General features: G+C 41.2%; 2 protein-coding genes across 3 annotated transcripts in view; both read left to right on the plus strand.

The window, feature by feature from the left end:
* The window catches only part of LOC127788236 (uncharacterized), a 65,716-nt gene extending 48,924 nt beyond the window's left edge, over positions 1-16,792 (plus strand). The window contains exons 9-10 of the mRNA XM_052316348.1: positions 14,103-14,489; positions 16,114-16,792. Of these exons, the coding sequence (XP_052172308.1) occupies positions 14,103-14,489; positions 16,114-16,431 (705 nt within the window). The 3' untranslated portion in view covers positions 16,432-16,792. The remainder of the gene's footprint in view (positions 1-14,102; positions 14,490-16,113) is intronic.
* A 916-nt stretch (positions 16,793-17,708) lies between these two features.
* LOC127789220 (probable protein kinase At2g41970) lies at positions 17,709-21,768 on the plus strand. Of its 2 annotated transcripts, none has more exons than XM_052318044.1 (8): positions 17,709-17,971; positions 18,387-18,576; positions 18,873-19,126; positions 19,206-19,332; positions 19,409-19,682; positions 20,386-20,518; positions 20,606-20,692; positions 21,126-21,768. In XM_052318044.1, exons 2-8 carry the CDS (start codon positions 18,483-18,485, stop codon positions 21,252-21,254), a joined length of 1,098 nt encoding a protein of 365 aa, XP_052174004.1. In that variant the 5' UTR covers positions 17,709-17,971; positions 18,387-18,482; the 3' UTR covers positions 21,255-21,768. The 2 variants fall into 2 exon arrangements, with proteins under 2 accessions (XP_052174004.1, XP_052174005.1); XM_052318045.1 differs by having other exon boundaries at positions 18,447-18,576.

The following is a 21,768-nucleotide window of genomic DNA, read 5'->3' on the forward strand; positions in this document are numbered from 1 at the left end:
TTAAGTGCCTCCGGTCAGATAATGGAGGCGAGTACACTTCCAAGGAGTTCGACGCCTACTGTGGGAGACATGGCATTCGACATGAGAAGACAGTCCACGCACCCAACAACATAATGGTGTAGACAAGAGAATGAATCGGACTATTATGGAAAGGGTCAGAAGTATGCTCAGTATGGCTAAGCTGTCAAAGCCATTTTGGGGAGAAGCAATCAGAACCGCTTGCTACCTAACCAACAGATCACTGTCAGCAAAATTGAATTTTGAAGTTCCGTAGAAAATGTGATCTGGTAAGAATCCCTCCTATTCTCATATGAGAGTATTTGGTTGCTTAGCTTTTGCACATGTATCCAAGGAACTAAGACAAAAGCTCGATGTAAGGACAACCCATGTATCTTCATAGGCTATGGAGATGAGGAATTCAGATATAGGTTATGGGACTCAAAGGAGAAGAATGTGACCAAAAGCAGGGACGTAGTGTTCCATGAGAGCCATACAATAAAAGACATTGAAAAGCCCACAATGTCTCAGAACCCAAATTCTAGTGCCCATGAAGATATTTCAGAACTAGCACCAACACAGTTTGCCATAGATAACGATTTGGTGCCTGAGGAAATGCCAAAAATAGAAGAGAAAGAAGAACCAGAGGGTGTTGAGCAAAGGGAGCCACGACCCCCTCCACCAGAAGCTGTTGGACCGTCATAAGAATCAAATGATGGTGAACCTCCTAACCCAGAAGTTCGTAGATCTGAACGAGGTCAGATTCCGTCAATAAGATATCTAGAATCTGAGTACATTCTACTTACTAAAGATGGGAAAACAAAGAATTTTCAATAAGTTGTATCTCATAAGGATAAAGAAAAATGGTTGTTAGCAATGCAGATTGAGATGGAATCTTTGCAGAAAAATTATATACTTATGAGATGGTCAATCTTCCACAGGGGAAAAAGACCTTGAAAAATAAATGGGTGTTCAAGTTGAAGAAAGATAGTAGCGGAAATGTGATAAACCACAAAGCTCGGTTGGTAGTCAAAGGATTCCAGCAGAAAAAGACAATTGACTTTGATGAGATTTTTTCGCTAGTAGTAAAAATGACTTCAATAAGAGTCATTCTTGGCTTGGTAGCCAGATTGAACCTAGAGCTTGAATAGATGGATGTCAAGACAACATTTCTTCCTGGAGATTTGAATGAAGAAATCTACATGCAACAACCAAAAGATTTTGAGATTTTAGGTAAGAACCTCGTTTGCAAGCTAAATAAGAGTTTGTGTAGTCTGAAGCAAGCACCAAGGCAGTAGTACAAAAAGTTTGACTCATGCATTGTGAGTCAAGGTTACAAGTGAACTACTATTGATCAGTGTTTGTATATTCAGAGGTTTCCTGATGGGAACTTCATTACTCTTCTACTATATGTAGACGATATATTGATTGTGGGACAAGAAGCAACGAAAATCAAATAGCTGAAGAAGGAACTCTCCAAGTCCTTTGACATGAAACTTAGGATCGGCTCAATAGATTTTAGGAATGCATATAGTTCGAGATAGGAAGAACATGAGGTTATGGCTATCTCAGGAGAAGTACATTGAACGGGTGGTCAAGAAGTTCAATATGCACAAAGCCAAACCGGTAAGCATTCCATTAGCCAATCACTACAAGTTGAGTAAGAGTTCGTGCCCCTCATCCAAGAAAGAGATAGAAGAGATGTCATCAATGCCATATTCTTCAGCTGTGGAAAGCTTGATGTATGCAATGGTATGTACCAGGCCAGATATTGCTCAGGCAGTGGGTATAGTGAGCCGTTTTCTTTCTAACCCTGGAAAGGAATATTGGGAGGCAGTCGAATGGATTCTCAGGTACTTAAAAGGTATGCCAAAAACATGTCATTACTACAGGGGAGCTGATCCAATCTTGGAAGGGTATACGGATGCAGATATGGCAGGAGATTTTAATGGTAGAAAATCTACTTCGAGATTTCTCTACACTTTTGCAGGGGGAGCCGTTTCATGGCAATCAAGATTAAAGAAGTGTGTTGCTCTATCCACAACAGTAGCTGAATATATTGTAGTAAGCAGAAGGTGGGAAAGAAATGTCGTGGTTAAAACATTTTCTCCAAGAACTAAGGATCGTGCAAAAAGAATACAAGATACATTGTGATAATCAAAGTGCTTTAAATTTGAGCAAAAATTCAAAGTATCATTCCCGTACAAAGCACATTGATATTTTCTATCATTGGATACGCGAAGTGATGGATCAACAATTGTTGAGATTAGTGAAGATCCATGCGAAGAAGAATCTAGCTGACATGTTAACAAAGGTTGTTACTCGAAAAAAGCTAGAGCTATGCAGAGACATAGCTAGGATGATTGTCAGATAACAATTGATCTAGATGTAACTGGAATGGGAGAATTGAAGAAGTACAGCCATAGGTTTCTTGTCTTGTTAGGCAAATTAGACAGGAGTTAGGTAAGTTTGCCTAACCTATTTGACTAGCTTACCTTGTATCCCCTATAAACACCCTATCTCCCTTCTTGTATTATTATCCCAACTTGAGAGGATCCAGAGAGTGAGAGTTTTTGTAACAGAGAGAGTTTTGTGTAATTCCTCTGTAGATTCTATTGCAGTGAAATAGATAATTTTTCTCTCAACTCTATCTCTTCTTTCATTGATATTGATCTCTGAATACCCAACATTAGCTATATTTTTCTCCCCGAAGCAATCACATAACCCATCAGCAAATTCTGCCCAACTTACATGAATTCTTGCATCTTGGACCCATCCTTGATATCAAGAATTCACCTCTTCATTCAAATAGGCAGACGCCAAGTTTATCTTTTGATCTTCAGGGATCCGGTAGAATTGGAAAAATCTTTCTACCCGCCATCGTGGTTTCTTTCCTTCGAATGTCCGAATCTCCAATCTTGGCTTCGAAACATGGGTCTAAGTTCATTGTTGTTGATTCCTCCCCAGAACTTCTTGAGCTACAGTCTTATCTACTTTTCAAGAATTCTTTGTGTGCTCGAAGGGTTGCCCTAGTGTGGCAAAATCAAGCCAGAGGCTTGTCTTGGGGGATATTCCTGCGGCAATTGGAATTGGGGTAGGGAAGACAACCTGCTTAGCACGTTGTCAATCCTTCTTCCCTGTAATGCCACTGTTTCTTGGCACCGCTTCATCACTTCTCGTTGCTTCTCCAATGCTTCTTGGTGCTTCTCCATGGCCACTTGCATGGCTTCGTAGTGCCTCTCCGTGGCTGCTTGCATAGCTTCTTTCCAGTCAACCAAGTCCTCCCGTGTTTGGCGTATGGTTTCTTGGGTATGGGTCACCCCAAACTCCATGGATTCTAGCCTGATCTCCAGCTGCTTCAAGCGTGTTCCCTCAGCCATGGCATCTTGATCTCTAGATGCATTGAAAATTCCGAAATTCACCGCCTTGAGACTACCTCTTGCTTTGCCTTCTACTTTCGACCCCCGAGATCGTTTGTCTTTGCTTGGATCTTCTTACCCAATCACCGACCCTCCTGAAATCGCAAAATCTTGAATTCACTAGCTATGTAATTTTCGTAATCACCACAATTCAATGCTTCTTGAGTCGCCACCTATGACTCATTCAATTTCGCACCCAAGAACGTTCGACTTTACTTGTCACGTGCACTGCTGCGACTTCAATTCCGAGCCGTAGTCCACATAATTAGCTTTATTGGCCTACTTCTTATGGCTTGGTCACTTCGACACTGCTGGTTTTGTGTTTGATCAAACCCTCAATTCACTACTTAAGGTTTATGCCCAAATTAAAAAATTCACAGCCAAGGATTGTCTGGCTCTGATACCACTTGTTACAACTCTAGGGTTTACTAGGGTTTGAATGGGTTTGAATAGATAGAGTGAGGCAAGGAAGGAAGAGATAACGAGAGGGAATGAGAGAGAACGAGAGAGAGAAGCAGAAATGAAAGAAAAGAATTCTTTATTATTCTCCAAATGATACTTCCTTACTGCTGTATGGGCTCTTAGTGTGGGGTTTATAATCTTTTGAGCATCCTTTCCTCAACAGCTAGCTTTTGGGGATGAGTTTTACCCGAAGGTTATAACGGTGGTATCAGTCGGCCCCATGGCTCCAACCTGCCAGCGTGGCCATGGTCGGGGCTGCGGAGCATGGCTCCAACACTTGAAGTGCAAAACTCAGTAAATTTCTTGGTTCTGGAAGTGCCAAACCAAATGAACCTACAGTATATCAAAGTTGCCAAAATAGTCGACCATGGTGCTGACATTTCATTTGGCCAATCAAAATCAATTTTCATGCATTGAATTCATTTAAAATGAGCCACAGTATTTAATAAGTCATTCTAAGTCAATGGATTTCAATCATTTTAAGAGCTCACCAGAATTGTTTTATAATTGAAATCCTCAAATCTCACTGCATGTAAATCCCAATAACGATGAAGTAACAAGTTTCGCAATATGTAACAAAACCACACAGTAAGAAAATCAATTGAATATAATTGCATTGAATAACAAATCTCAGTATAAACTATAAAATAGAGAAATCCTCAAGATCACAACACAGTAAGAAGATTGGATGTTACAATGGATTTAGATCTCGGATTCATTGGAGAATGATGTTGAGCTTCTATGGCAAGATTAACGAGAACCTCTCTGGAGCCAAATCGTTGTTCTGCTCTGCTGCAATGTTACTGAAGAATAGATAGCAGAAACAGAGGCATACCTAAGGCAGTGTTCGGCAACACTGCAACAACCAAGTTTGTTCTTCCAGATGAAACAAAGGTTGCCAAGAACCAAACATCGCCTCAGATGACCAAGTGTTTTATGATTGAGTTTACATACTACCTACTCAGTTTAGGCATTTAAGACATTGGAACCAATAGCCCTTATTGAATTAACCTGCTTGATTAATTCTAGCAATTGTCCTAACCAAAGAAAAACCTTTCCATTATTCCATTTCTAAAATTTTTCCTGTAGATTGAGACTTTGAAGTCAACTAACCAGCCTGAGGATTAGAAACTTTCGGTTTATGTGTGAAGTAAAGTAAATTTTATTCTCTCTTGACTTTTTCTTTTACTGCACTTGTAAAAAGTTCAATGTAGCTCTTTCAAGGGTAGATTTATGTCTAAAGAACTTACATTAGCTCCTAATCAAAGAAAGACCTTACCTACCATTCAACCTGCATCCCACTCCATTGTAGAGGATTTGGGGTTGCAGAAATATGGGTGATAATATATAGCATCTATGTGTGGTCTTTTCTACATCTGTACTATACAAGTTAAAATTTAGGACTGGGCACGAGGCCTTATCTACTCATTGTGTGGTAAGAGGAAATGGCTTTTTAAGTTTTCTAGGGCTATGGTGATGTTCTGAGGAGAGCTTTTGGAATTTGTTTACTTCTTTTGATAGAATTGTCAATGAAGTGAAGATTGGTTGTACAAAAGCCTTTCAAGAAAGAAATTAAGAAGAGATTTATGCTGCTTTTGAAACAAGTATTTATGGAAAAAACCAGAAGAATGGGAAAGGCGATTGAAGAATGTCTTGTGTGCATGTAAAAGTGCATGTATATTGTTGTAGTTTTATTTTCTTTTTCTTTCCTTCAAAACTTCCTTGTTCCTAATGTAGCCTTTATGAATTTGTGATGGCTCAGCAAAAGAAAAACAATTCAGTTATGGCTCATGCAGTAATGCTATTAGATACTATTGTGGTTTGACATTTAGTTTGTACTGATGGAAGAACGAGCTTTCCAGCTCAAATGCAACCAACTGTGCTTTGCCCTTTAGCCATTAACTCCATAGATAGAAAATATTTATATTCATTAATAATTTAAAGCAAGAATGGAAGTTCTTATTCTCTACCTTTCCTTATCTTTGAAAAGTCTCACTTCTTTTTACTTTCATCATATCAGGTGCACCTTATCCTAACCGTTAAGAGTAGGTGGCATGGCATTTATAATGTCAATTGATCTCTCAAAGTCATATTGATAAGTCAAATCCATGTGAAAGAACAATGTGGCAAAAGTTTACCTCACATGGCATTCTTGACACAACCCTCTAGCAAGGGAATGATCCACTTCTTTTTTACTGTGGGAAAGCGTGCTTCAATGTTACAGCCCAATTTGGAGACCTCAAATACTCTGTAATTGGAATTCAGATTCCATAGTTTTAATGAATTATTATGTTTGGAATAAAAAAATGTAAGAATTGAAATTCCATTTATCCTCAAGCTCTGAAATTAGAATTTTTTTGGTCTCACTTTTTTTTATTTTATTTCCGCAAAATACCTTCCCTATTTTATCTATTTTCCTAGGATTTTTCTTATCTTCTTCTTCACCTTGTCTATGTTTATGATGCTGAGCTTCTCACTGTAAGACAGCGAAGAGTCGTATCTAACATATTTTTAGCATTATTTTAGTGGACATCTTGTTTTAGATATAATATTTTTAATGATAGCATATCATATGATTATATATGTGGTTGCTACATAATCTTTTTTTTTTTTTAATACTTAATGTCTTAAAATGAAAAATTTTCTACAATTCCCGATGCTTAAAACCCTACGCGTTCAGTGTCTCCTTGTCACTGGGTCTCCGGCTTGTTTGTTCAAAAGAATTATTCGGCCAGTGAAGAGCAATTAGTCGCGCTTGAAGATTTGCAAGTTTTCAGCCAACAGAGCGCCATGTCTACGTTAGAAATCGAAGCCCGAGACGTGATTAAGATAGTTCTTGGACTGTGTTGGTGCAAGAACTAATAACTGTTGCTTGGACTGTCGTTATGCTCTCGTGTCCGTCGCCCGCCCTCCCGTGACCATCGGCCATCTCGCCCCGTTGGCCGACAGTCATCTCTCTTGCGTCCGTCAGCCATCTCGTATCCGCCCTCCATATCTCGTGCCGTTGTCTCCATCCTTTTCCGATTGGTCGTTATCTCTTCGCATCCGTCGGCTGTCTCTTCTCGTCCATCTCTCCTTTCGTGGGTTGGCCCTCCTCTCTCGCGTTCGACGGCCGTCTCCCTTGCGTCCGTCGGCCATCTCTCTCGAGTTCTCTGTCCATTCTTCGCAGCCAGCTTGCCATCTTCTTCTCTTCCGTCGGCCATCTCCTTCATCGTGTCTGTCATCTTCACCGTTTGTTGGCCATTCTTCTTCTTCCCTCTCACGGCCAGTTTGCCATCTTCCTCTCATCCGTCGGCCATTTCCTCCAGTACGTTTGTTTCCCGTACGTCGGCTAGTTATCTTCATCGTGACAGTTTTCTCTGGTGCTTGTTTCTCACTCTTCTGCCATCTGGCGGCCTAGCAGTTCCAATGGGGAGGGCAGTTAAGCAATCAGTAGAGTGGAGGAGCAAACTGAAAACACTGTTTGTGGACAACATTGGTTTGAATTCGTCGAGGGGATCCCTATACAAGCTATTCTCAGGTTTTGTCTGCGTTATGGATGTGTTCATTCCTAGTAAAGTAAGGCCAGGACTTGACCACAGGTTCGGTTTTGTGCGATATAAGTCAGATACGGAGGCTAAAAGGGCGGTTAAGGCTGGAAATGGCAGACTGCTGGATGGAAGAAGGCTATACATCAAATGGGCAGACTATGTCCAAGTTGGTAGCGAAAAGGGTAGAGGCTTGGGAGTGAGAAGGGGCTCATCCTCTCTAGGTCGTCACTCAGACACCATTAACCGATCTTTTGTAGACGTGGTTAAGCAGAGGGGTGGTGCTTCAGTCCGGTGTGATCATCTGGGGGAGGTGCCTCCCACGCACTCTTCCCTAAACTTGTCTACTAACGTTGGTTTGGAGGGCTGGTTGCAATCCTGCTCTGTTGGGCACGTTTGGCCCAGGGTACTTGTTGATTTCCTAAGTGGAAGGCATCAATGCTAGGACATCTCATGTGGCCTTAGGCCGATGGTGGGGAAGAGTTTCCTTATTGTATTTCCGAGCCCTGAAGCTAAGAGGTCCAGCTTGTCGGAGAATTCTAAGTGGTTTGAGCATTGGTTTGATCAAGTCTCTGATTGTGATAAGCTGTGTGTGTCCGACGAGAGGCTCTCATGGATAAAATGCCGGGGTCTTCCAGTGGCTGCCTGGACAGAGGAAAACCTCAAGTCGCTGGCTGCCCTGTGGGGGGATTTCATTATAATGCACTTAGACTCCAAAGAAAAGAGGTTTATGGATGTTGCTCAGTTCTTGGTTGTAACAAGGCATCCAATGATTAGAGACGATCGGGTGTCGATATCTATGGATGGCAGGGAATTTATTGTGCATTGTGAGGAGGAATCGGTTATGTGGAAAGCTTGGGACAAAATCAACCATCACCTGTTAGGCCCCACAGTGAAGTCTTTGCATGCCCATGTAGAGTTTCCAATTCTTGACATTCCAGGTGGCGGGAAGTTGGTGGGTAATGTGGAGGGTGGACCCACTCCATTTGAAGCTGCGGGGTGCTCCTTGGAAAACGCTGTTCGGGGTCAAGGAGAGGTGGGTGAGGCGGGCAGCCAGGAGGGAATTGCTCGCGTGAAAACTCTAGTTGGAGTCAAAGCTGTAATGGAAAGATTACTTGCTAATTTGAATAGTCAGATGCCTAGGGAGGTGGTGGGCTCTGGCGAGGAGGCTCAAGCTATTGGAGGTCAAGTTCCTGCAGCGGGGGTGGGGGATGGTGAAGCAGATGCGGATCCCCATCCTCTTGTGGGGGGGTCAGGGGAGCTGGATCTTCCATCACCAGCCTTAGATCGGCTTTCACAGAGATCTCAGTCTCCTCAGATGGAGATTGTTTCAGATGCTCCTCCCAAGAAGGCTCAGAGAAGGAACGACTTCAGGTTTACGTACTCCAAAAAGAAGAAGAAACCAGAAGGGAGAGCCACTGTTCGCGATCAGGGTGGCTTTGATCAGACTGAGGAAGTAAGGAGCCAGTCCCATGATGGGGTCCCTATGGATCCCTATACAAATGCGGTGGAAACTCTGAACTTGGGAAAGGGCTTGGGTCTTCAAGCTAATGGTAATGAGGAAGAATTGATTCAGGCACTAGTGACTTGGGACGCTGAGGATATGGAGGCTTGGGAGCAGGAGAAGGGGAGGGAAGCTGTCCAATGAAGATTCTGTCTTGGAATATTCGGGGATTGAGGGCGGACTTGAAAAAACGGTCAGTCCTTAGGCTTGTTCGAAGGAGGGGCATTGAGTTCGTTGCGATTTTGGAGTGCAAGTTGGTTTCAGTCTCGGAGGGGGAGGTGAAGAAGATGTCCGGTTTCTCGGATTTTGGGTGGTGTCTTGCTGAGGTAGTGAACTTGTCGGGGGGTATCTTGGTTATTTGGAATAAAGATAGGATAGAAGTTCATCAGCAGTGGAAGTTCGGGGCATGGGTTGCAGTTGAATGTTCTTGGAGGTGCTTGGGGGTTAGATGCATGTTGGTGGTTGTCTATGCTCCCACGGATATTGGGGCTCGGGGAGTTGTTTGGTCCCAAATTATGGGGTTTTTGTAGAACTATAGCTTGCCCTTGTGTATTATTGGGGATTTTAATGAAGTGCTTAGAAGAGAAGAGAGGTTAAGTGGGTTGGTCTCGGTAAGGGGTATGAGTGATTTTATTGGCTTTGTTGATGGTGCTGCTCTAATAGAAGTTTCTCTGGAGGGGAGGCTGTTTCCTTGGGCAAACAATATCAGTGCTAGCAAAATTGATAGATGTTTCATATCTTCGGAGTGGCTGTTGGCTTTCCCAGATTATAGGCTATGGGGGCTGCCGAGGGGCTTGTCTAATCATTGCCCGTTGGTTTTTGAGGCTGGTTCAGTGAATTGGGGTCCTAGGCCTTTTAGATTCTTTGACTATTGGCTTATGGTCCCAGGGTTTGGGAAGATGGTGGAGGCCTGGTGGTCCTCTTGGGCTTCTAAGTTTGTGGGCTCTTGTTGTTTTGTGAATAAGTTGGAGGCTCTGCGTTGTGCTCTAAAGCATTGGAATAAGTCCTCAGGGGGTAATCTTCCGAAGCAAATAGAAGCGATTGAGATTGACATTGATAAGGTTGACCTGGAGCTAGAATTAGACCCTTCCAATACAAGCCTAAAAAGTAGGAGGCGGTTTTTACAAGCTGAGCTTTGGAGGTCCTCTAGGCTCAATGAATCTTACTGACGTCAGCAGTCCAGAATCACATGACTTCGCGAAGGGGATAAGAACACTAAATTCTTTCACTTGTCAGCCTCGGTTAGGCGGAGGCGAAATTATATTGGGGCTCTCAAAATTAGGGGGGCCATGGTATCGGACTCGAGGTTGATTAAGGAGGCCATCGTGGATGGCTTGGCAGGTTAGTTTAAGGACTTGGGCTTAAAACGTCCAGGAGTCTCCAGATTGGGCTTTAGGAGGCTGTCAGCTGAGGTGGCTTCATCGTTAGAATCCCCTTTCTCATGCGAGGAGGTTAAGAGGGTGGTTTGGCAATGTGATGGGAGTAAGGCGCCTGGATCTGATGGATTCAACTTTAACTTCATCAAGAAATTTTGGCATGTTTTGGCTCTCGACTTTATGAGATTGGTCCAATACTTCTATGGCTTTGGCCTAATTCCAAGGAAGCCCCAACGCTCGTTGCTTACGTTAGTCCCACAGTCTGACACCCCTCAAAGCTTAGGTGATTTCTAGCCTATCAGTATGGTGGGTTGTGTTCAGAAGGTTATATCCAAGCTGCTTGCTATCAGGCTAGGTTCGGTAATTCATTCCCTGATTGGTGACTGCCAAAGTGCCTTTATTAAGGGCCGTCAGATCTTTTAGATGGAGTGCTTATTGCTAGTGAGTTGGTGGAAGCGGCGAAAAAGGATAAGCATAAGGCTGCTTTCCTTAAGCTGGATTTTTGTAAGGCTTTTGACAGTGTGGATTGGGGGTACCTCACAAGGGTTATGGAAGCTATGGGGTTTGGGTCTAAATGGATAGGATGGATAAGAAACAGTGTATTAAAGCAGCAGATATCGGTGTTAGTGAATGGATCTATAGCAGGAGAGTTTGATATGGAGCGTGGTCTTCGCCAAGGGGATTCGCTGTCTTCACTCCTGTTCTTATTGGCAGCTGAGGGTCTTAACAGGTTGTTCTTTCAGGCCGTGGATCTGGATTTGTTTACGTGTATCCCGGTGGGGTCTCCTCCTATGCAAATCCCCCTTCTCTAGTTTGCAGATAACGCATTGATTTTCTGCCCAGCTGAGCTTGGATGTATGCGTGCCCTCAAGCAGATTCTTAGATGCTTTGAGCTCATGTCTGGCCTGCATATTAGTTTTAAAAAATCCAACCTCTCTGCAGTTAATGTTGGCCAAGGCTGGTTGATGGAGGCTGCTACTCTTTTGAGGTGTAAACCTGCTCCTTTCCCAATCCCATACCTGGGTTTCCAGCTGGGAATTAATCCTAAGAGGGCTGTGGCTTGGAAGACAGTTGTGGACAGGATTAAGAGTCGGCTGGCTTCATGGAAAGCTGGGATTCTATCTATGGCTGGCCGGTTAGCTCTGATAAAATCGGTTTTGAACCATTTGCCTATTTACTTCATGTCGCTTTTCAGAATTCCTATTGGGGTGGCGAAGCAGATTGCTAAGCTGCAGAGTAGGTTCCTATGGCCTGGGAATGAGGGTGTGGCAAAAATGGCTCTTGCTAGATGGGAATTGGTCGAGTTGCCTAAGAAGCTGGGAGGGCTAGGGGTGGGGTCATTGTTGATCAAAAACAAAACCTTGCTCTTTAAATGGCTTTGGAGGATGATTAGTGGGGGGGATCAGCTTTGGTGTAGTGTCATTGTGGCTAGGCACAATGGTATCTTTGTTGGAATCAACGATGTGGAGGTTAAGCGAAGCTTCAGTTCTTGGTGGAGGGGCATTGTTGACTCTTATTCCAGCTGTAATGAGGTTCGGTCTGTGGCCTTGGAAGTGGTTAAAATCCAGCTTGGTAAGGGCGATTTGGTTCGGTTTTGGGAAGACTCTTGGGTGGGTATCTCTTCCCTGGCAGGCTTGTTCCCCCAGTTGTATTTGGTGTCCCTGGATAAAGGGAAGAGAGTGGCAGATTTGGGGTTTTGGGTGAATAACGAATGGTTTTGGAGCCTTAACTGGAGAAGGCCGCTGCTTGACAGAGAAGAGGCTACCCGGGCTGAGCTGTTAAGTCTTATCTCCCAAGCTCATTTGGTAAGAGGGAGGATGGATATGGTTTTTTGGTCGCTTGAAGCAACTGGTTCCTTCTCGTCGCACTCTTTTAATGAGAGACTTTGCTCCCTAATGTTTGGTTCCAATACTCCTCACATTAATTCTGTGGCAGCTCGTGTTTGGAGCAGCCTAGCTCCTCCAAAAGTAGAGCTGTTTGTGTGGCTGGTCATTTGGGGTAAAATTAACACGAAGGATAATCTGGGTAGGAAAGGAATTTTGCAGGGGGATGATCTGCTTTGTGCCTTCTGTGGCTCTACTCCGGAGACTGTGGATCACCTCTTTGTCCATTGTGAGGGCTGTTTTGTGTTTGTGGCAGCAAATCTTTCGTTGGTGGGGCTATGTGTGGGTCTGTCATAGTACAGTTGGGGGCCTTTTTGATCAGTGGGATTTGTTTGCTAAGGGTAAAGGTCAAAGGAAGGTTTGGAAGTCTCTCTTGTATTCAGCGCTATGATCAATGTGGCTGGAGCGGAATAGGCTAATTTTCAAAAACCCAGGGTCAGGTGCAGTTGACATCTTTAACTTGGTACTTGCTAGGTTAGTTGCTTGGGTGAGGGCCATCTTTCCCTTACTCTTTGGATCGAGTTATCATGTCAGCCTCTGCCTTTGGCCGCTAGGTTCTTCTCTCTCTTCTGGGCTTGAAGGCCTATATGCCAGTTTTGGGTTGTTGTTCTCCCCTAACGGCTTGTGTTGGGGGGGGGGGGAGTTTTGTTTTGTTTGGAACTCTCTTGTTCCGGGTCTCTTATGTACATCTTCTACCCTTCCATTAATATAATTGAGCTTATTTCAAAAAAACAGGAATGTGTAATTCAGTGTTATTATTTTGTAGAAAACATTTAAGAATTGATCAATTGTTTAACATTGTATATTAACCTTTTTTATGTAATATGGTTAAACTACATAATTCCATTTCCATCCTGGTTCCAAATATAAGAATTGGAATTTAATTCTAATTTTTTCGCTCTGTTTTGAGCAAATAGAATTCTGATTCTATTGGAATCATATGATGGAATTAGAATTCTGATTCTATTGAAATTGGTTCCAAACAAGCCTAAGGTAGAAGTGCATCAAGTCCTCCAACTTCCAAGTTAATTGATTCAGCACTTTGAACTTTGAGGTGAAAATCAATTCGATTTCTTTATACTCTATGCAATCAGTTCAGTTCTTTAACATTTTAAGAACATCTAATCTAATACAATGTTGACCCAGTTTGTTGCAATTTAACAAATCTTATAGCATTGGAATTTAATACCATCAACTAACATATCCCCTATATGGAGTGATGTACGCGACATTACCCAAAAGTTTTCTTTTATTTAAAAAAAGTCACACAGCATTTTTTTCACTATTGTTTTACTTATTTGGTGTGTTCTTTTCTTGGTTAAAAGGCAATCAATTGTTAGATATTGTTCAAAATGGTAAGTTTTATGGGATAAATGATTAGTGATCTACAATCTCTGTTGCCAACCACACCTAGTGGGGATGGATAAGCCTTGGTTGTGTTATTATGGGCTTCTTTCCTTCTCTCTTTTTTCTTTTTTTTTTTTTCATAGCATGTGAGATGCCTGACATGGTTAAAATTTTAGTTTGTATTTACACATTAGTTGTTGACATCATTAAAATGTCACGTCCTAAGCTATGTTAAATTACAAAATTAAAACTAATTTCATTAAATTGATAGAAGAATTTGATTATCTTTTCCCCAAAGTTCAAGAATCTAATTGAAAGTAAACGAACTTGATTGACTTGTGCTCCAAAGTTCAAGCTTTGAATTAATTAAATTGTAAGTAGCACTTTGATGTTCTTTTGCCCTAGTGAAGCATTACTACTTCTGTTTTCCCTTTTACATTCTTGCTTTCTTACTAGCCAAACATTGATTTTTTTAAACAGGCAAGAGTTGCTTCTTTTCTGGTTCCTTTTTTTTTTGTTTTCCGCATTTTATTCTAGAGATTTTGATTTTTGAATTCTAACTTGTTCAACTTCAATGTTCTGTCTAGTGTCCAAATGGCCACACCTTATGCTCTAACTGCAAAATTAGAGTGCATAATTGTTGCCCAACTTGCCGCCTTGAGCTTGGAAACATAAGGTGTTTGGCTTTGGAGAAAGGAGCGGAATCATTGGAACTCCCTTGCAGATACCAAAGTCTTGGCTGTCACGATATATTTCCTTACTACAGCAAGCTCAAGCATGAGCAGAACTGCCGATTCCGCCCCTATAATTGTCCATATGATGGATCTGAGTGCAATGTCATCGGTGACATCCCAACCCTTGTGGGGCATCTTAAGGACGATCACAAGGTTGACATGCAGGATGGGTGTACCTTCACCCATCGATTTATTAAATCAAATCCGCACGAAGTGGAAAATGCAACATGGATGCTAACTGTAAGTTGATTATATCTGGAAAGAAGTTATTTATTTGCCTTATATTTTTAATCCTTGTAAATTGGTAATTTCTTTTTCTAAATGGGATTTATTTGTTTATTTATTATATGTGCTAACCATCACAAAAACAAATATATTATAGTTTCAAGAAATGATTACACATGCTCAAATCTCTTCTGCTGAAGCAAAAAAAAATTTTTCAATAAATTGCATAAGTAGAAGTTAATCACACAAGTTATTTGAAGACAACACAGGCTGAAACCATTTAATTTCTCTCTATGAGTTTATTGGATGTGACCCCTTTTATAAGCAATAGAACTCTGTTTTGTCGGATAGGCCCAGGCCTGAATAAAGCGATGTGCAATCACATGGTACTCAAGAAGATATATGGAAAAAAGAAGTCTATTAGATGCTTCATATGTGTTGCGGAAGATAAATGTTCAAAACAGAAAAAGAGGTTAGAGCAATATATAATCAAACCAAATAGTTATCGAACAAATCAGCCAAGAACATGATAGAACAAGAGAAACTCCTTGTAAATAACTTGTCAAGGCTCAGATCTGGGTCAGTCCAGATTATACCACCCAGGTAACACCAAAATAGGGACACCAAGCCTCACGGAAGCTCACAAGGGACAAGCCACACAAGACCCCCAAATCGGAACCCTAAACCCTCTCGGCCAGTACACCAATCTTCTCTCAAAACCACACAGGTAACGTTCACCACAAGATCCACCAAGGAACAAGAACGATCACAGAGATATGAGACGAAGAACAGTATCCGAGAACTTACCTCAAACGGATCTGTCGCGCCAAGTAAATAGAGGCTACTCACCGACCGACCATTGGCTTCCCAAAGGAAAGGAAGATCACTCCAAGAAGATGAGATCTGACCGAAGAAGGAAAGGACCAGCTTACGGATCTCAGCCATCGAAGGAAAGGATCGGGAGAGCAAAGAGAACAAGAGAGAGAGAGAGAGGCCGCCGAATGAGGACAAAGAAGGCAGAAAAGATGCCTTTTATATGGTGGTACTAGGGCACGGTTGCAAAGGGCCATTTGGCTTGGGCTCGGGCTCGGCTTGGGCTTCCTTAGGCCTTGAGCAAATGGGCTCAGCCCATTTCTCCACCAAAAGGCCTAATTAAGGGCTTATGGCCCGACTTTTAACGGGCTGCCAATGGGTGGTATTTTTTGGACAATACTTCAATCCCAGGCCGAAACCTATGAAGATAAACCCGAATATTTCGTCATAGCCTTGGGCCTCTTTGGGAAACAAAAAACAACAATATGTAAACTTGAATTTTGAAATATTTGTGCTTCTGATCCAAGTTCTCCTCATTTTCGTATTGCTGATTCTTCTAGATGAATGTTCAATTGCCCAAGCTTTTGTGTTTAGTAGACAACTATGTGTAGCATGTTGAACCTGGGCTCTTTTACTTGTTTCACTGTCCGTCTTGTTGCTGTTAAGCTTTATAGGTTCACAGAATCATCCCTCTGTGCACTTGTTACCAAACTCGAATGCCCGTGTAATTAAGAAAGCTAGTTGCTCGAATGGAGTTATCAAGTTAGATGCTCTTGCTAAAAAAAACTCTGATGCCGCGTTAAGGTTTTGTCTTTTACCCATGCAGGTGTTCAACTGTTTCGGAAGACAGTTCTGCTTCCACTTCGAAGCATTCCAACTTGGCATGGCGCCGGTGTACATGGCCTTCCTAAGATTCATGGGTGAGGACTATGAGGCCAAACAATTTAGCTACACTTTGGAAATCGGTATTGGCTGCAAGGTAATCTGGCACGGAGTTCCCAGGAGCATTCGTGACAGCCGTCGAAAAGTTCGTGACAGCCAAGATGGGCTCATCATCCCTAGGAACTTGGCCCTATTCTTCTCTGGCGGGGATCGACAAGAGCTGAAGCTGAGGGTCAGAGGCCGTATCTGGAAAGAACAGTGATTGTCGACTGCAAAAATTTTCCAAGCTCCCTTGGGTAGACGAGGAAGAAACGCCGCCGGCATGCTGATGATGCTTCTGTTTTCTGCTAGCTGCTGCGATTCGGCTTGGGGGGTCTCTTGCCAGAGCTCACTTGACAGCATCATATTCATACAGGGAACTGAAAATTCTTAGACAAGAAGTAGAGGCAATCCATGGTTTGATGAAGCATAAGATGTTATATTATTACAAAGACTGTTATGTTCCGTGTCTGCAAATGTATTGGCATTGCCACTGTAATTAGTTTGTCTGAATTGAATTGGTGTAAGGAGAGAGATTTCAACACCACTATGAATATGAGTAGTATTTACAACTACTGCTTGCTTCCTGTTTTCCTCTAATTTGAATAGAACTTCAACTCATCCCCCATCTTCGCTTTGCATCGAAGTAAATCACATGCTCCACCTCTTTTGCAAGCACTCGTCAATTCCTTTGAGTTTCATTCTTACGAATGTACTCTCCAAGTAGGATGCTTAACATGTTAGTTATAGTACTACATGAGTTGATACGCATAATGCCTAGTATCTATCATTTATGGCTAAAACTATTGGGGTATTTAATCCCATTTACTCTCCTAGCTATCATGTTTTGTAAATCTATTATCAATATATATATCAATTGTTAAACCCTGCTTCAATCGAGACTTTTCCTTAATAACCTTATTTTGTTTAGCATAGTATTAGTGCATTATTCATATAAGATTAGATCTAAGTAACTTGTTTAATCGGTTAGTTGCTAGCTACTCGCTAGCTTCACATTCACTCACTCTTATTATGTAGGTTTGGTAATTAAAATTTAATTGAACTAAAATAATAAATCAATATTCAACAATAACACCAATTTTAATAACGATAAATTTTAATTAAAATTTTAAAGTAAAAAAATAAATACATACTTTTTATTTAAATTAAATAGACACAAATACGACTATTTAATATGAACGGAGATGAATTCAAATTAAAAAGTTTAGTCTATTGTCATTTCTAATTTAATATAATATTACTTTTATATTTTACTAATTATGACTAATAAATAAACAACTTAAAAATTAGTTTAAAACCCATCCTAACCATTTAAAGTTATAAATAAATTCTCTTATATAGGTATCCTTAAAAATGTCAAATGAGAGGACTTATGTTATTCGGATACGACTTATATTTGGAGCGAAACCTCAAGTTATTGTGCTTCTTCTTCTATTCTCTCGATTTACTGACTAATTTTAATGGGCGGAATAGAGCGTGGGACGTGCAATATGAAGACGCGCACGTCTGGTTGAAAGCCGTTACAGCTCTCGCAACCGACTTTCCCGCGAAGCAGAGAGAGAGAGAGAGAGGGAGAGAGAAAGAAGCCATTTTCAGAGATAGAGAGAGATCAGAGAGAGAGGGAGAGAGAGAGAAGCACAGAAATCTCTTCAATTTCTTTCTCTGCCCGTCTTTCCCCAGTTTCTCTCTCGCAGACATTCTCTGATTCCCTTTCCTGGATCAATCTCGATTGCGCCGCTTTGGTACGTTTGATCTCTTCAATTTTCTCTTATTTTCCGGTCCAATGGGAAAGCATTCCATCTTAAGTGGCATCTTAAGCAGAATAACACAATTATTATTCTTTTCTCTGAATATTATGGATTTCATCTGATTGATCTTTTATATTGCCTGTGGAAAGGGAAGGTTTATTAATGAATTTCGTAAAGGTACTGTACTTCAATGTTTTAGGATATCTGGGTTTTGTGGAAACAACAAGTTTGACCTCAAACATCTTTTGGATTCCGTTAAATTTCCTTTTTCAGCTTTTCTCCGCTTTCTGTTCAGCTGAAGTGATTTATTCTTTAATGCATGAGAGGTAGCTATTGCCTTGAGTTTTATTTGATTTTCTTTCCACATCTTCCTTGTAATTTATTGCTTGTGTATTGTTGGAACCGTCAGGATTTCGGTTGGCTACAAATCCATTCAGGGCTTCTCTTATATGTGATTTATTGAATCCAGCTAGTTGTCGAGATTGCTCCGCCTGACAATTGAACTATGTTCTGCTGCGGAGGTGGGGAAGAAGAAGACTACGGAGTGCCTGTGAACCAATACACAGACCCACCTAAAGGGGGGAATACTTATGGTGCCGGTAATTCCTCAGCGAAATCCTCTTCATTTTTGCTTAATACAGTGACTTTTTCATACTCTTTCTTGTATATTGTTCAGCTTTCTTGCTGTTACAATGATTTGTAACTGTTGGCTAATAAGAACTTCGGATGTTCTGTGAAATGTTGCAAGAACGTAATCCCATTCACTTAATGCCCATGTCGCAAAATATGTCATTTGACAGAAATTCCTTCTGTATCAGAAGTCTTAAAATTGGCTTTAGCACAATTGCAAAGCTTATTCATGCTTGTGATGCCGTGTTACCATTTTTGTGGTTAGGAAGTGGAAGAGGAGAGCCAAGGAGTCATGCTGCTGTACGAAGTGGTCCTCCGAAGGTTTTACATATTGAGACACCAGCTTTGTCACTTAATGAGTTAAACAGGTTGACCAGTAACTTTGGATCAAAAGCTTTGATAGGGGAAGGTTCATATGGGCGGGTTTTCTTAGCAAAACTAGCCAGTGGCCAGCAGGCAGCAATCAAGAAGCTTGACACTGGTTCTTCACCTGAGCCAGACAATGAATTTGAAGTTCAGGTAAGTCTTCTCTAGTGCTATTCTTTACCAAAGTTGTCCAATTAGTCATTCATGACTACATATGTTGTGGATTGTGCAGTTATCAGTAGTGTCAAGGCTTAAGCATGAGCATTTTGTGGAGTTATTGGGCTACTGCCTGGAGGCAAATAATCGAATCTTGGTGTATCAATATGCGACGATGGGCTCTTTGCATGATGTATTACATGGTATGCCTAGTTATTGCTACGGACAATTTGTAGTTTTTTCAATATCCAATTCACTGGTAGTTATTTTCTCGTGCAGGAAGGAAAGGTGTACAGGGGGCTGAACCAGGTCCAGCTCTCACCTGGAATCAGAGAGTTAAAATTGCTTTTGGTGCAGCTAAAGGACTAGAGTATCTACATGAAAAAGTTCAACCTCCTATTGTTCATCGCGATGTCAGATCAAGCAACGTCCTGTTGTTTGATGATTTTTTGTCGAAAATAGCTGATTTCAACTTGACGAATCAGTCTTCTGACACAGCAGCTCGACTGCATTCCACAAGGGTCTTGGGGACATTTGGCTATCATGCCCCAGAGTAAGATATCTTCGTCCCGTGTTGGGGTCAATCGAACATATGGCTTTCAGTTCTGCAACTTGGGGAATTCGATCTTGATTTAGCTCAATACCTCAATTTTGTGAAAGAACCTTGCAGGGTCATGTTGTTTCAATTGAAATTAAGTAAATGGTGGCTTGTTACAATTGTGAGACTCGCCTCAGATATTAGCAATGCCAGGCTTGAATTTGCTTCTCTCCATCTCGGACAAAAATGGCAAATGATTTCTGTTAAGTTCTGCATCACGGTGTTCAAACGTCTGTTTTATTTGCATTAACCCTACCTGGTTTTTTGGCATTCAAATAGCTTTACTTTTTTCTTTTATTTATCATCTTAAGACAAAAAATCTTGTGTCCTTTGCAAGGTAAAAACCAAAAGCAAAAAAATGTTTTTAATTTCCAAGACAGATGAAGCTTCCTCTGTAAGACATTTATCAGAACAAGGAAAATCTAGTAAAACTATTTACATAATTCAAATCTCCAGCTAGAGGAAGCAAAAGGACACTATATTACTGAGGTATGATTAAATTGGATGGAAATCTGTATTTTTCACTGCAGGTGATGGTGATGGATGCACTCACTTGTTGAATATTTGCCTTCAGTGATTTCATTCTTTGTTAGTTTTCTCAAATTCCTGAATGGAATTATGATATAGCTGAACTAACTCATCTTGCTTTTTGCCGAAGGTATGCCATGACAGGGCAGATAACTCAGAAAAGCGATGTCTACAGTTTTGGGGTTGTTCTTCTTGAACTCTTAACAGGGAGGAAGCCAGTGGACCATACAATGCCGAAGGGACAACAAAGTCTTGTTACTTGGGTATTTCTTCTTTTCTGAGGCTTTTCTTTGGGGGGCGTCTGTACTGGTCTTCTGTGCCTCTAAAGTTTGAAATCCTAAACTCCACAGGCAACTCCAAGATTGAGTGAGGACAAAGTGAAGCAGTGTGTGGATCCAAAGTTAAACAACGATTATCCACCAAAAGCAATTGCCAAGGTTTTCTCACTCATCTCTCTGATTTTACAATGATCACTTAACATCAGAGCTGTTGATTCCCTTCTGCTAAATTTCATTTGAAATAACTTGCTCTCAATTAGTTGATGACTGTCATCTTCAATCTTCTGAGCATGTCCACATACATAAATTTACTATCAAAACCTGTATTTTATTTTCACATGAAAACATACTCAATGTTATTGCTCCTTGTTCTATTCATTGTTCTTGTCATAGATTTAGACCGAAAAGCCTAACTCCCAAGGCATGAAGCTGCTTTGTTGTGAAATGTGTTGCTCTGACCATTGATACATTGCCCGTGTTTCTCTCCCACACCAAATCAAAAAGGGAAAAACAACAAATTGAGTCAAAACAGAATCATTTCAACTGTACTAACCATTCATCCCTAATCATACCAGTTGCTGTATTTTTTCAGATGGCAGCAGTTGCAGCACTTTGCGTTCAATATGAAGCAGACTTTCGGCCAAATATGACGATTGTCGTCAAGGCTCTCCAGCCACTTCTTAACTCAAAACCGGCAGGGCCAGACACTGGTGCATCATAGTACACACATATGTAATGGAAAGAAACAACAATAGGACCAAAGTTTTGCATCTTCAGACTCTTCTGTCCTATTGTGGGAAGTTCTTGTGTTAATTGTTCTGCATTACAGCATGGTTCAGGGAATAGTTTGGTAATACCTGATTCAATAATCCCCTGGATTATTGTATTCCCCTGGAAGAAACATCTTGAGTTTACTGAAACAGCCCACTCCATTGTGGTCAGCTGTATTAGAAGTAGTGATGAAATGCTTCCTCATCTGTGAAACAACAGGCAAAGTAGCTTTGGAAATAATGAATTTGTTTGGTTAAGGTCTCAAGAAAAAGAAAAGACTTGGGAGGAGGCATTTGTTGAATTGGTTCTAGAAAATACTTTCAGAAATTTTGTTAGTACTCTCTTTAACTACCTTGCAATACACCACCTTATGAAGGTTTGATTGGTATTTGTTTGTCAATCTAACTGCATGACAAAGATGTTGCCTGCCTATTACTAGTATTTTGTCCATGAAACTACCCATG

Source organism: Diospyros lotus, chromosome 13 (genome assembly GCF_014633365.1).
Source record: "Diospyros lotus cultivar Yz01 chromosome 13, ASM1463336v1, whole genome shotgun sequence".
Classification (NCBI taxonomy): domain Eukaryota; kingdom Viridiplantae; phylum Streptophyta; class Magnoliopsida; order Ericales; family Ebenaceae; genus Diospyros; species Diospyros lotus.